Source organism: Astyanax mexicanus, chromosome 16 (assembly GCF_023375975.1).
Source record: "Astyanax mexicanus isolate ESR-SI-001 chromosome 16, AstMex3_surface, whole genome shotgun sequence".
In the NCBI taxonomy this organism is placed as follows: Eukaryota; Metazoa; Chordata; class Actinopteri; order Characiformes; family Acestrorhamphidae; genus Astyanax; species Astyanax mexicanus.
In genome coordinates, this window is record NC_064423.1 from 13,249,826 (window position 1) to 13,262,990 (window position 13,165).

Consider the following 13,165-nt stretch of genomic DNA (forward strand, 5'->3'; position numbering starts at 1 on the left):
TTCCCCATCACTAGTGGACTGCCTCTTTTTAAACTGCTGCTAAAGCTGCTTTCTTAAGTAGCATCACAACAGTGTGCTCGGAGGAAAGCGCAGCTTTTCGGTTCCGATACATCAGCTCTTAGATGCCTTGTGCTAATTAACACTTTACGCTAGGAGTGATGTGGGGAAAGAGCACCATCTACCCACCCAAAGAGAGCAAGGACAATTGTGCTCTTTCAGGGCTCCGACTGCTGATGGCAAGCTGCATGATCAGGATTCAAACCTGTGATCAGTGCTTAGACCACTGGACCACTAAGGGCCTTGATTTCCAAGCCTAACAACTTTTTTTTCCAGTCATACAAACGCCCACCCTAATTGGATGGAGAAATAAATTGATGGCCCAGTGCTCTAACCACTGAGCTACTATTTTGTAATGAATACATTTTAATTGCTATGATATTTATTACAACAAGGTGCACAGCTTAAGCTTCACCTCAAATAAAATTGGAGAAAATATGATAAATATTAATGGGAAAAAATATGACTAATTGCTTAACACCATATTGTAGTGTGTGCCCATCCTCGGTGCCCGATGGATGGACAGTCATTTCCGGTTGAGAGTATGCTGTGTGCGATTGGCTACTGCTTCTGACCTTTTGCATGTTGCTTGGTTGAGTGCTTTGTGTAAATGATTGTGTGTAGAAATTAATTGTAAGTGTCCTTCCTAGAAGTGCAATTGTAAGTAAGGTATTGTACAGAATATAAATATATACTTTTTTCTCCCCAATTTACATGGCCAATTACCCAACCCACTCATTAGAACTCCCCCTATCACTAGTAGGGTGAAAACCAGCACATGCCACCGCCTCTTTTTAAACTGCTGCTGATGATGCAGTATTGCAGAGTAGCATCACAGCGCACTCGGAGGAAAGCGCAGCGACTCGGTTCTGATACATCAGCTCACAGACACAGTCTTCTGCTGATCGTCATCACCCTTTGAAGTGATGAGGGGAGAGATCACCATCTACCCACCCAGAAAAAGCACTGCCAATTGTGCTCTCTCAGGGCTCCGGTAACTGATAGAAAGCTACATGAACAGGATTCGAACCGGCGATCTCCTGATCATAGTGGCAACGCTTAGCCTGCGGGAGCCCCTGTAATTTAGAAAATCAGATTTTTTAACTTCAATACAGACTTTACACATTATGTACTTTGAAACTTTATGGGTATTTTACATGCTTTGCATATTCTGCAGGTTAGTATTTTGGTCTATTTTATTTTATTGTTAATATAATTAGTAATATTCTATACAAAAGCAGCCTTGTTAACAAAATAATCAAATGTTTAAAGATTTTTTTTTGTTTCTGATGAATGTTTGTAATATTTATTTTGTTACAGTAGTATATTCTGGAAATTAATATTTAATTTTTTTAGGATTCTGTCATATTACCAAAATACTATCACAAAAATACCCTTAAATATTAAAACAACAATGCTGCAGACACAAAAGCCCTGTTATGTTGATGTTGACCCTTTAAGTATGTATAGTTCTTGTGTGTGTGTGAATATCTCTGTCTCTTTTGTGGTGTTCTTCATAACCAGGATTATAAACCCTGGAAGAATTCACTGTAATTCCTGGCAGTCCGGCTGCGGGTTGGCATCACGCTGGCATTACCGGTATGCCATAAAATGGTGTCATCTTTCAACACCTGCTGCAGTTGCTGTGGCTATGAATGAATGGATGAGATTTTGTCTTGTCTAATTGAATATCAAAGCGTGTTATTAACCCATCACGCCAGGCTTAGCCGTGTGCGGTGGGTGGACGTACGAACAAAAGGCCTTTGTCTGACACTCCGCACCACTGTCTGTCACGGTGAGTCTCTTTGTAAAATGAATTAAAGTCTTGCTCACTGTATCCTTTGGTGTGGATGGGCTTACATTCATCCTATTTGCTGTGGCTTAAGCATCAATCTAAACGCCTGCTCTCTTAAAGGAAAAGTTCAGATAAAAATCTAAATTAGATGAATAATCACTGACCCCAGATTTAGTCGATCATCTGAGACACGGTTGGCATCTGAAATAGCGGTGTGCTACTTTAGCTCAGAACAGGAGATGCTAGGCTAATGTTGTTATAGAAAACACTGGACTTAAGGCGTATTCCCAGTAGTGTTGCCATGATATCAAAATAATGACTTTCAATGTGATAGCTTCCTATCTCAATACTGAATCGATATCAAAGAAAAAAACCTGAAACAACAGAAATTAATGGAATTATAGAAGATCGTACATTGAACTAAAAATATTTGTCTTTTCATAATAAAAAAACTCAAAAGATTACCAATGTGATGTTTGTTTATTTTTTTAAATATTTTAAATAAGAAGTGGATTGAATTTCTTTGATAGATAACTTTGTCTGTGAGCTGTCTGAGAGGAGACCCCTCCTAACCAGAAAATCTCAAGTAAAAAATCAAGTAAAGAACAAGAAAAGAGTCATTGTTCTGTGTTTTGTTTTCACTCAATCACCAAAAAGCAGAGGAAACCATTAAAAATAAGACATTTAAAAGCTGGGAGACATTTAAACTTAAAAATCTGCTGATATATCGTGATATATCTTGAGATTTGTGTGATTTTTAGACGCTTTCAGGAACTTGGGTTGAGTTTTTTGTCATGTGTGTATTTGTCAAAAGTACAGAAAGTTTTTTTTTTTACTGTAATTCCACAAATGTTGTTCAAAGTCACTGTAAGGTGGGCTTTGATTAATTTTAGCAAATGTGTCCCCTCAATGTCAAATCCACTCCTTTGGCCTTGCTCCACAGCAAAAGCAAGATTCGAGACCTTCAAACTCTAAGTTGACCATCATCAGATGCTCAACAGAACCTAGATTCATTGCTAAAGATGATATGGTTCCAATCCACAGCAATTCAAGTTTCTTGTTCATGACACCACTGCAAACGTCAGTGCAAAAGGCAATATCTTAGAGTATCATCTTGCAGTGGCATGTCTAGCACTAAGTGATCTCTCACCAAGAGGTACACTACCTAAAAGCAGCCTCTTGTTGCAAGACCCGGTGTAGAATCAGACCACCAATGATTATTCTGATTATTTGTATATCTACCTTTAGACCAATATCTTTTTTTTATTCTTGTTTATTAGTCCATTCTTCAAGTCCTAAACTTCATACCTAAGATTTTTAGCCACTAATATCATTCCGAAAGACCCAAGAAAAACACAAACACATTAATCACCCAGCGATAATCCAAACTATAGGCTTTGTGCACTGAAGTATCGATCTTCTGCATTGTCCCTGCTGTGTCATCTTTTTCCTTTTGAGGATTTGTCGTGTGATTAGTGGCTGCTTGTTTTGGCTGTGGCTCAGGGGCTCTGAGAGAACGTGAAGAATGACCAGTCGTGATGTCCTTTCGGTTCATAACTCAGCAGCATGGTCAATGCAGCCTGACTTTGATCTGTAGGAGCGTGCATTGATGCATCGTCTAATGGAGGTGATTAAACTGCCTTCTGGTAATGTTGCGAGGTGAGACATTTCCAGTGATCAGGCTTGTATAGGGGGATTGCAGATAAACAAGTTAGTTAATAGGCAAAACATGCTTAAACTCATTATTTGAGTGCTTATATCTTTCAACTACATCTGCCAACTTGCCAACTCGTTCCATAGACAAACGTAGAGCTCTCTCAACTGGGGCTGGAAGTTGCACAATATGTTAAATGTGCTGGATTCCTGCACCACCATTGATCATCCGAAAGAAGTTTGGTAGTTGGTATCAGCCCAAAAAATATGATCGGTTCATCTCTAGTTCATCATTTTACCTTAGTCTTTGGATCCAGAACTGCAAGGATTGTAAGGGACATCTGTTCAGCATTAATGAGTATTTATCGACGATGGTGTAAAGAGGGATAGGCTACAAACCAGCGACAGTTTTTTTGATGGCCGAAGCTCAACGATTTTTTTAGGGCAACAGAGACTATCCTGTCTTGGCTAAACTAGACCACAAAGCAATGAAAGACAGTTATTTGATCATGTGGACAGCAGGGAATGTCCATGAGGTTGGGACAGTTGCTTACATAAGGTTGGGACAGTACCAGGATGGATTGTTGGAAGAAGCCAAAGTGATGGAGGCTGGGAAACCATGGGTCCAGGCATTTATGTAGGCATCAACCGGACAAGTGATACCTACCTGAACATTGTTACTTACCATGTGCTCCACTTCATTTCAGTGGTGCTCTGTGATGAAGGTGTCCTCTTCTACAGACACTGTTCCACAAACCTTTAAAGAACATAATGAAGAGTTTAAGGTGTTTTCCTGGTCTCCAGATTCAACAGATCTTAATTTGATGACGCATCTGTGGGATTGGCTGGTACTAAGTATTAAGAACAACATACAGGACTAAAAGGATCTGCTGCTAATATCTTGGTGCTTGGTGGCCTGAAGGTTAGAGAAGTGGCTTTGTGATCAGATGCCTTTTCAGCCGGTTTGATCCCTGACTGAAGTAAACAAGACACTTCACTCCAACTGTTTCCCAGACACCACTCCAGGCATCTAATATATGCGTGTGCGTGCAAGGTGGAGGACATGTGTCTATGTGTGCAACACTAATGGAGATTGAGTGCTTCAATGTGGAAAGAAAACAAGCTACGGTGGAGGCAATGTTTTCCTGGCAGTATGTGGGTGCAGGCATTAATACATGGGCATCATCGTGACATATACCACCTACCTGATTGTTGTGCATATGCAGAGCAGGTGCAGTCCTTAATGGCCACAGCCTTTTTTTTTTGCAGATACTGTTTGATAAGGACTTGAGGAACATAATGAAGAGTTTTAGTTGTTGCCCTACCGAGACTGACAACATGAATAATCAGCCTGAGCTCGGCTGATGTAGTATGGGCTGAGACTCGGCATTGGCCATTGGGAGGAATGTGGTTTGTAAAAAGGGCATTGGCCAGTTCCCATATCATACTCAGCAAACGGGGTGTTGGCACTTGCTAGATTCAATCCAGCACCACGCAGAGCCTGAGTTACATCAGACCAGCTCCGATTTGAGTCTAGGTTTGATTCTGATCCCAATTTTTAGCTCACATCCAGGTCAAATCCTGAATTTGCCAACACTTCACAAACTGCCCAAGAGATCTAGAAAGTGTCTGAATTCCCCAGATCTCAATCTAATCTGATTGGCTAACAGCACTGAGAGGCAGCGAAACAAACAGCATTTAGAAACATTTTAAAATAAACACATTTTTACACTAATAACAGTATTAATTTTTTCTGTAAAACGCAAAATCCACCGGAGATCCTATGTAAACCTAGTTACACACACAACCTGGGGCAGTTGGAAAAATTATCCCTGGGGGGGATAATATTCAAATTTTTTCCCCAAACTCCATCACCAGACTGAAGCAGCATTATACCAGATCACTGGAGCACTTTTTTTTTTAATACAAAAAACGTCTCACATGGCATTCATTCATACTTGAAACCACAACAAGACATTTTAAAATGAATAAAAAAATGCTGTAATGAGACCTTTAAGGTGTTGGTGCCTGATACCACAAGACACCTTTAGAGGTCTTGTTGAACACATGCCTCAACAGGTTAGGGGCGAAGTTGTTTTGGTGGGAAAAAGGGGGAAATAACAGCCTATTGTGCTGCTAACAATGTTTTAGCTTTCTCAGACGCAAATGTCACACTGTCCATAGCCAGTGTAATAAATGTGTATCCTTTAGTTTTATTAATTTTATATTGATTCAAATAAACAAACATTTTCACCTACACAGACTCACCCAGGCAAATACCGTTATTCTGGCCAGCAGCAGGGAGCTTAAATCGACGTCATTGCTTAAAATGCCACAATGTCAAACAGTAGTTTGATGATGATAAATCATCTGTGGGTAGGAATTGAGTGTGTGTGTGTGTGTGTGTGTATGTCTGTTGTGTGGGTTGTTGGGAGGTAGTACTGGTACACAGCACATGCCTTCAGGCATTTAGCCAAAGTAAACCTCGGGACCGCACAGAGCCGATCTGAATATCCGTGAGAATAGCTTTACAACGTAGGCAAATTTAGTGGTTTCGTAAGTGAGATATCATATACTGTATATGATTTCCCCGTTTCAACTGGAAGACAAAGTTACACACACACATACAATTGCACAGAGTATTATCCCCCTCACACCTCTCCTTCCAGTACCGAGAAGACCCTGAGGCGTCGCACCTCTGCTGTGATATGGCTCGGATAAACTTTCTGTTTTCATCAGCGTACACGGCTCCCCTCGCACAGATCGGAGATAAATGGCTCCTTTGTGCTTTGTGCAGATGGCACAGTGGCCATTGTGCACATACTGGTGTCGAGTTGCATACAGTAGAGGTGTGTCTGCTATTTTCTCTTCTTTTTCCCTCCCTCCACTCTTTCTTTCTTTGTCTCTGAGGCAAGATGAGTCTTCCTTGATTTTGCGGAATGGATGTCTATGAGTACGCACGTCAGGTGTTGGGGTGTTAAGAACCAGGGTTGGCAACAGGTCCAACGTTAGATACAGGTGAATTTAATTTTTAGTTAGAGAAAGGTCTGCATTTCCAGAATGGTACACATGTTCTACAGATAGGTAGTTGTTGCCTTTCTGGTGTATATCTGTTTAAATTATGTTTATCAAGCTGCAAAAAATGTTTTTTTTTTTCATGATTAGTTTCAGCATTCGAAGTGTGAGCAGCTTCGCCCTCAGCTCCGCTGTGAATGCTGTGAACAGTTTAGACATGCACAACTTTATTCATCTTTTTCTCATGTAAATTTTCTACTTTTGTGTTGCTTATATATTTATTTACATGCATTATTATAATTACTATTGTTATGATGATTTTACTATAAGCCACAATTTTTGGTGTCCTATGTGCAATGATAAGTGATAAGCGTGGGCAATGCACAAGCACTGGTTGGCAAGTAGACCTAAACAGAGCTATAATTCAGGATTAGGATATTCAGGGTCTCCTAGGTAGAGGTGGCTCAAGATATTAGAATTATGATATATCATATACTTTTCGTTTGCAGCTCGTTATCGATATGTGCTGTCAAATATCAATATTTTTATTAAGGCATCCCTAACCTGCTGTAAACTCACCACCCAATTTGACTTATTAAATTATTGCTTCATTACTTCACGTGGTGGCACCTATCAAATGAATAGGGTAAACCTGCAGTAAAGAATATTGGTTGTTAAATTCTGTGAACTTGAAACCAATATCAATTTCCGGGTATTGGCTTGCTTAGAAGTGTATTATCCTCTTTAGTAGCACAGATGGCTTAAAGTATGGAACAAAATTGTCTCGTAATATATTAAATATGACAGAATCAGAGTGTTGTGATTTAAATGTTATCGTGGACAACATAAAGTGAGATGCCCTGTGATTTTCACCTTTACTTTTAGGCCTTTAGGGAATGTGTTATTTCTGTGTTTTATTGTGATTTCTGGAAACTGTATATTATACAGCATTTAAAAAGTAGTATTGTATTATTGCTCTGATTTCATTGTTAAATTCTGGTTGGAAGTTAAATGAATGAGTTAAATTCCTGATACAACCAAAGATAGCTTAGGTCTGTCTCAGCCAAACAAGTGTGTGTGTGTGTGTGTGTGTGCGTGCGCTCATGAGCTCCCAGCCCGAGCTAAGCTTTGCTGTGATATATGGCCCTTATCACCTGCGGTGCCTTAGGCAGACGTTACGTACCGCTCATACACCAATTCCTGTCACAATGAATAAAAACAACACACGTGCGTGCGTGTGTGTGTGTGTGATGCACATTTGTCATTATAATTACATTAGACTTGCTCTGATGTATCTTTTCACCTCTCATCCAGAAGAGCTGAGTCCAGCGTGCAGCGAAATGAGACGAGTCATTGGATAAATGCTGGGCTTTGTCCCGCCCATCGGACGCTCAGCGTCTCTGGGGGTCTATGGGGCAGTGGGCAGGCCTCGGCCGGCCCGGACGCTCAGCTTCTGCATGATGATTGGATGATCTGTCTAAGGCTGAATTTGATTGACCTTTTTGATTGACAGCGAAATGAGCGAATCAGCGATCATTTGGTGTAAACATCCGTGCTGGGAGCATTTCATTTTCATTCTGTTCTTAGTTGAACCGGAGGCTTTCCTAATCCTCTTAGCGGCATATTTTTTGTTAAAACGAATAGCGACAAATCGAGCTTCTATTTCTGGTGTTTTTTTTGTAGCTGCTTGTGTTTGGAGACTGACTTCTATCGTAGTTTCAGCCCCTTCACCGCCACAAAGCACTCACAGGCGGCCAAACTTCACACTAACCTCTCACCAGTCCCTATAGGTAGCAAGCTGCAAATAATGGCAGACATTTTTAATGTTGTGCACGGATTTTGGCAAGGCCATTTGATAGTCTTCCTTACAAAGAAAAACTTAAGAGTTAAACAGCAGGGCAGATCAACTGCTCAGATTAATTTGGTGTAAAAGGTGGGGAAAAGTAACAGGTCTTTTCAGCTGTCCTGGTGTGACAAAGTGAGCTGGCTGACTTGAAGTGCTGTAACAAATAAAATGTACTGTTGGCCTCTTGATGAAACCATCTCAGGGAGGGTAGAATTAACGTATATAAATAAACCGACATTTTAAGATGTAGGCCGAAATTGAGCTTCCCCTCCTTGAAAGACCAGCATCCGCCACTGATATGCATTAAAACCTGTTGAAAATTTTTTTGCAAGGTATGTGTATCACGGACTGAGCACACTGATCATCTTCACAAGAGGAAAGGCCATCGTCTTCAACTAAGTCCACTTCAACTGAATTTTCAGTAATCTGTGCAGCAAATATATAACAGACACAAAAAAGGCAGAAATTAAAACTCAGCTCAGTACTCTCTGTTCATGCAAATCCATTATTAATTAGCAAGATCAGGAAAACAAAACAGTAAACAGTTTTGAGTTGTAGCGATGCTCAAAACTCACTGCCAAATAATAGATTATTACATTTTATTAATTTTAACAATTATTTTTTATTGATTTAATCAATTAGCTGTTGCATTCTTAGCATTTTGTGTTGAAGGTAAAATTGTGAACTTTTAATGCAGATTAAAATATTGTCTTTAAAATGAGAATGTTAACCTAAATCTTTTCTAATGTGATTTTCTAATGTTGTATTATGTTTATATTCTGTTATTGACTCTCTATATTTTCTGTTTTTCTCTGTTCCTCTTTAAACTGTCCAGTACTGGTTGTCCAGCCCCCGATTGTGAAAGCCCAACCGAAGAAGGTGCTTACAGCAGCAGCCTGCAGTCTGGACTCGTCCTCTCTCCTCCGCTCCCTCTCTCTCCTCCTCCCTCTGTTGCTGTCCCACCTGAGTCTGGACTCTGCCTGACCACCCTGCTGCACGGAGGAGTGCAGGAGGACACGGACGGTGGAGGACTGAGGAATGCACTTGCACTGGACACTTAGACAGACGTTTATACATTCACGGATGACCCTGCTATGCTGCCTGTCTGCAGGCTGCTCTCCGCTGGCTGACCAGAGCCAGAACCCCTCAGCCCTGGCCCTGGAGGAAGTGCCTCTACTTTTGATTGTTGAACTGTTTAGGTTGTGTTACGAATCACAGTTTTTGCACACTTGCTCTTTATGCTTAGTAGTTTGTTTGTTTTGCTGTCTTGGTGACAGCTTATTTAGTGCACTAGCCAGGGAAGTAGGAACTGGTATCGGATGAATTCCTGGGTAACGGGTGTTCACAAGGCCGTTTTGATCGCTGAGTTTGTTGTTCGACATTTTTACAGTTAGATTTGGAGATTTTTATTGCTAGAAAATGCAGTATAAAATTGCAGTATATGGCAAAGCACACAAAATGAAGCTATGTTTATTAGTGTCAATATTGTATTTAATATCAGCAAAAATATTGTTAACATTTCATTGTTGTTACACTGTAAAAGAGGTTCTGTAAGAGTTCTTTAGGAAAGGTTATGATTCTAGATGGATCCATAACGCCTCAATGAATTAATAGAATGCTTACATGGTGGAGAACCTTTTGTAGAGCCCTACTAAGATAGATATCTAGGATTTTAGATTTCCAGGAAATGGTCAATCTGCAGGATGATATATTTGAAGGATGATGAATCCTCATGATGATACATGTTCAAGATTTTAGATCACCAGGATGATGGATATCCACATAGATATATTCTCAGGATGATAGATCCCCAGAATGATAAATCCCAAAATAACACATCTCCGGGCGATAGGTCGAATAATCTGCAGTACGATAGTTGTTCAGAATGTTAGATTCCCAGAATGATAGATTCCCAGGTTTATAGATCATCAAGAAGATAGATCTACTGGTTGATAGATCTCCTGGACGATAATATATATATAATATATAATATTCAGAATTACAGATTCTAAATATGATAGATCATCAAGATAAAAGATCCCCAGGTTGATAGATCTTCACAATGATAGATCTCCAGTTTGCTAGATCTTCTGGAGATTAAAGATTCAGATTGACAGATCCCCAATATAGATTAATAGATCCCCAGGTTAAAAGATCATCAAGATAATATATCTCCAGGTGAATAGATCCTCAGATTGATAGATCCTCAAGATGATAGATGTCCAGATTTATATATCCCCAGAATGAAAGATATATAGGTTTATATATCCCCAGAATGAAAGATATATAGGTTTATATATCCCCAGAATGAAAGATATCCGGATTTATATATCCCCAGAATGAAAGATATCCAGGTTTATATATCCCCAGGATAATAGATCTTCAGTATGGTAGATCTTCAGGATAACAGACTCCAGAAAGCAAGATGCTCTACATATCAGATCTCCAGGATGATAGATCACCACAATGAAAGGTCTTCAATAATTGTTTTGGGCACATTGATTTGCTCAATACAGTTTATATATATGGTCTACATAATACTGCTGCAATTGCCATTTAATTATGACCTCACCTCACTGTATTGTGTAGGCCGTGTGGAGCAGTGAACAGTGAAACTGTTTGTTGTTGCCCGTGTGTGTGTGTGTGTTTTGTAAGTGGATGACTGTATGTGTGAAGTGTATACAGGAAAGTATTGAAAGAGCAATATTTCAGTTATTTGAGTATATTTTTAGGACTTATATAAGAGATAAAATTGTGAATTAACATATTTACAGGCATATCTATAAAAAATAGAATATCAATTAAAAGTAATTTTATTTCAGTAATTCAGTTCAAAATGTGAAAGTCAGGTTATATAGATGTATTACACACAGAGTGATCTATTTTAAATGTTTATTTATTTTATTGTTAATGATTATGTCTTACAGCCAATGAAAACCCAGAAGTCAGTATCCGAAGTCCTGCTGGAAAATTAAATCTTGCATCTTTCCAAACCATCACTGATTGGTGGAAACTTCACACTAGACCTCAAGCAGCTTGGACTGTGTGTCTCTTCACTCTTCCTCCGGACTCTGCTCCCTTGTTTTCTAAATGAAATGTAAAATTTACTGATGGTCAGTGATGTTTTGGAGAGTCATGTCTGTCATCTGCTGGTGTTGATCCACTGTGTTTTATTATCAAGTCCAAAGTCAGTGCAGTGTTTTCACACAAAATCTTACAGCACTTCATGCTTCCCTCTGCTGACAACTTTTATGGAGATGTGAATTTCATTTTCCAGCAGGACTTGGCACACTGCCCACACTGCCAAAAGTACCAATTGGTCTTATATGATATTAACATTTTCTGATATATCAATGATATAAGCGATAATCATCAACAGTAAAAGAAATAAATGTTTAAAATAGATCCCTCTGTGTGTTGCACATCTATATGATATATACGTTTCCAATTTTTAACTGAATTACTGAAATAAAGTAACTTTTCAATTATATTCTATTTTTTTGAGATGCACCTGTATGTGGTAACCTACAGTACGTATGCAAAGTAATTAGCAGGCAGGGTTGGTTGTCTGTGATGGGAGTTAACCAATACAAAATGAATGAAAATAATCACAGATGACTTAATTGAACTTGTAATTAGATTAATGGAGCATAATGTGATGAAGATATCGTACAGACAAAACCTCGTAATACTGCTATTGTCTGCATGTCATTATTCTACGCGCGTCAGTTCTGACAGCACTTCTCAGCATCGCAGACTTAAATGGAAGCGTTGGTGTTGATTAAGCCAGGCTTAGTAGAGCTGTCTGGGGTGTACCTGGCACAACATGTGTTAACAGAAATGTGTTATGAGGTGATTATACGTAAATCAGTCAATAAAAACGCATATTGTATGTTGTAGAAGCATGAGTTGTTTCAGCACCACCCAATAATCTTCACTTTGGTCATAATAAACACTTTTACAGCTCAGCCGTAACATTATAACCACCTGACTCATATTGTGCAGACCCACCTTGTGTTGCCAAAACAGCTCTGACCTGGACCTGTCAAGACTTGGACTCTACAAGACCTCTGAAGATGTCCTGTTGTACCTGGAACTAATGCTAATATGAGCAGCAGATCCTTAAATCCTTAGATCCTTTCTGTACACTACTGGTCAAAGGTTTTAGAACACTAAAACTGAACTAAAACCTGAAAAACTGTAAAAGTAATTTAGTATATTGTAAATACAGGGGTTGGACAATAAAACTGAAACACCTGGTTTTAGACCACATTAATTTATTGTGGCGACAGACAGTTCTGCTGGAAGAGAGTTAGTTGAGGTGCACATTGAATTCTGCCGTGATTTGGGCAGGCGTGGTTTTATGTTCTTTGGATACAATCCGGGTTAGCACCCGAACGTCTCTTTCAGACAGCTTCCTCTTACAGCGTCCACAGTTAATCCTGTTGGATGTGGTTCCTCCTTCTTGGTGGTATGCTGTAATTACCCTGGATACCGTGGCTTTTGATGCATCACAAAGACTTGCTGTCTTGGTCACAGATGCGCCAGCAAGACGTGCACCAACAATTTGTCTTCTTTTGAACTCTGGTATGTCACCCATAATGTTGTGTTCATTGCAATATTTTGAGCAAAACTGTGCTCTTACCCTGCTAATTGAACCTTCACACTCTGCTCTTACTGGTGCAATGTGCAATTAATGAAGATTGGCCACCAGGCTGCTCTAATTTAGCCATGAACCTCCCAAACAAAAATGACAGGTGTTTTAGTTTCATTGGGGGGTGGGGGGACACTCAGTATAT

At 39.5% G+C, this 13,165-nt stretch overlaps 1 protein-coding gene across 2 annotated transcripts in view; it reads left to right on the forward strand.

Annotated features, from left to right (window-relative positions):
* Window positions 1–12,258, forward strand: part of gpc5b (glypican 5b) — a 101,362-nt gene extending 89,104 nt beyond the window's left edge. Inside the window, exons 9-10 of one of the 2 annotated variants that reach the window (XR_007424806.1) lie at window positions 9,202–10,624; window positions 10,657–12,258. Coding sequence is in view for 1 of the 2 variants with exons in the window: in XM_007252603.4 (XP_007252665.3) it covers window positions 9,202–9,350 (149 nt within the window). In the remaining variant the exon portion in view is untranslated. Of the gene's footprint in view, window positions 1–9,201 lie in introns of both variants that reach the window. The other variant, XM_007252603.4, reaches the window with a different exon arrangement.
* Window positions 12,259–13,165: the final 907 nt, after the last annotated feature.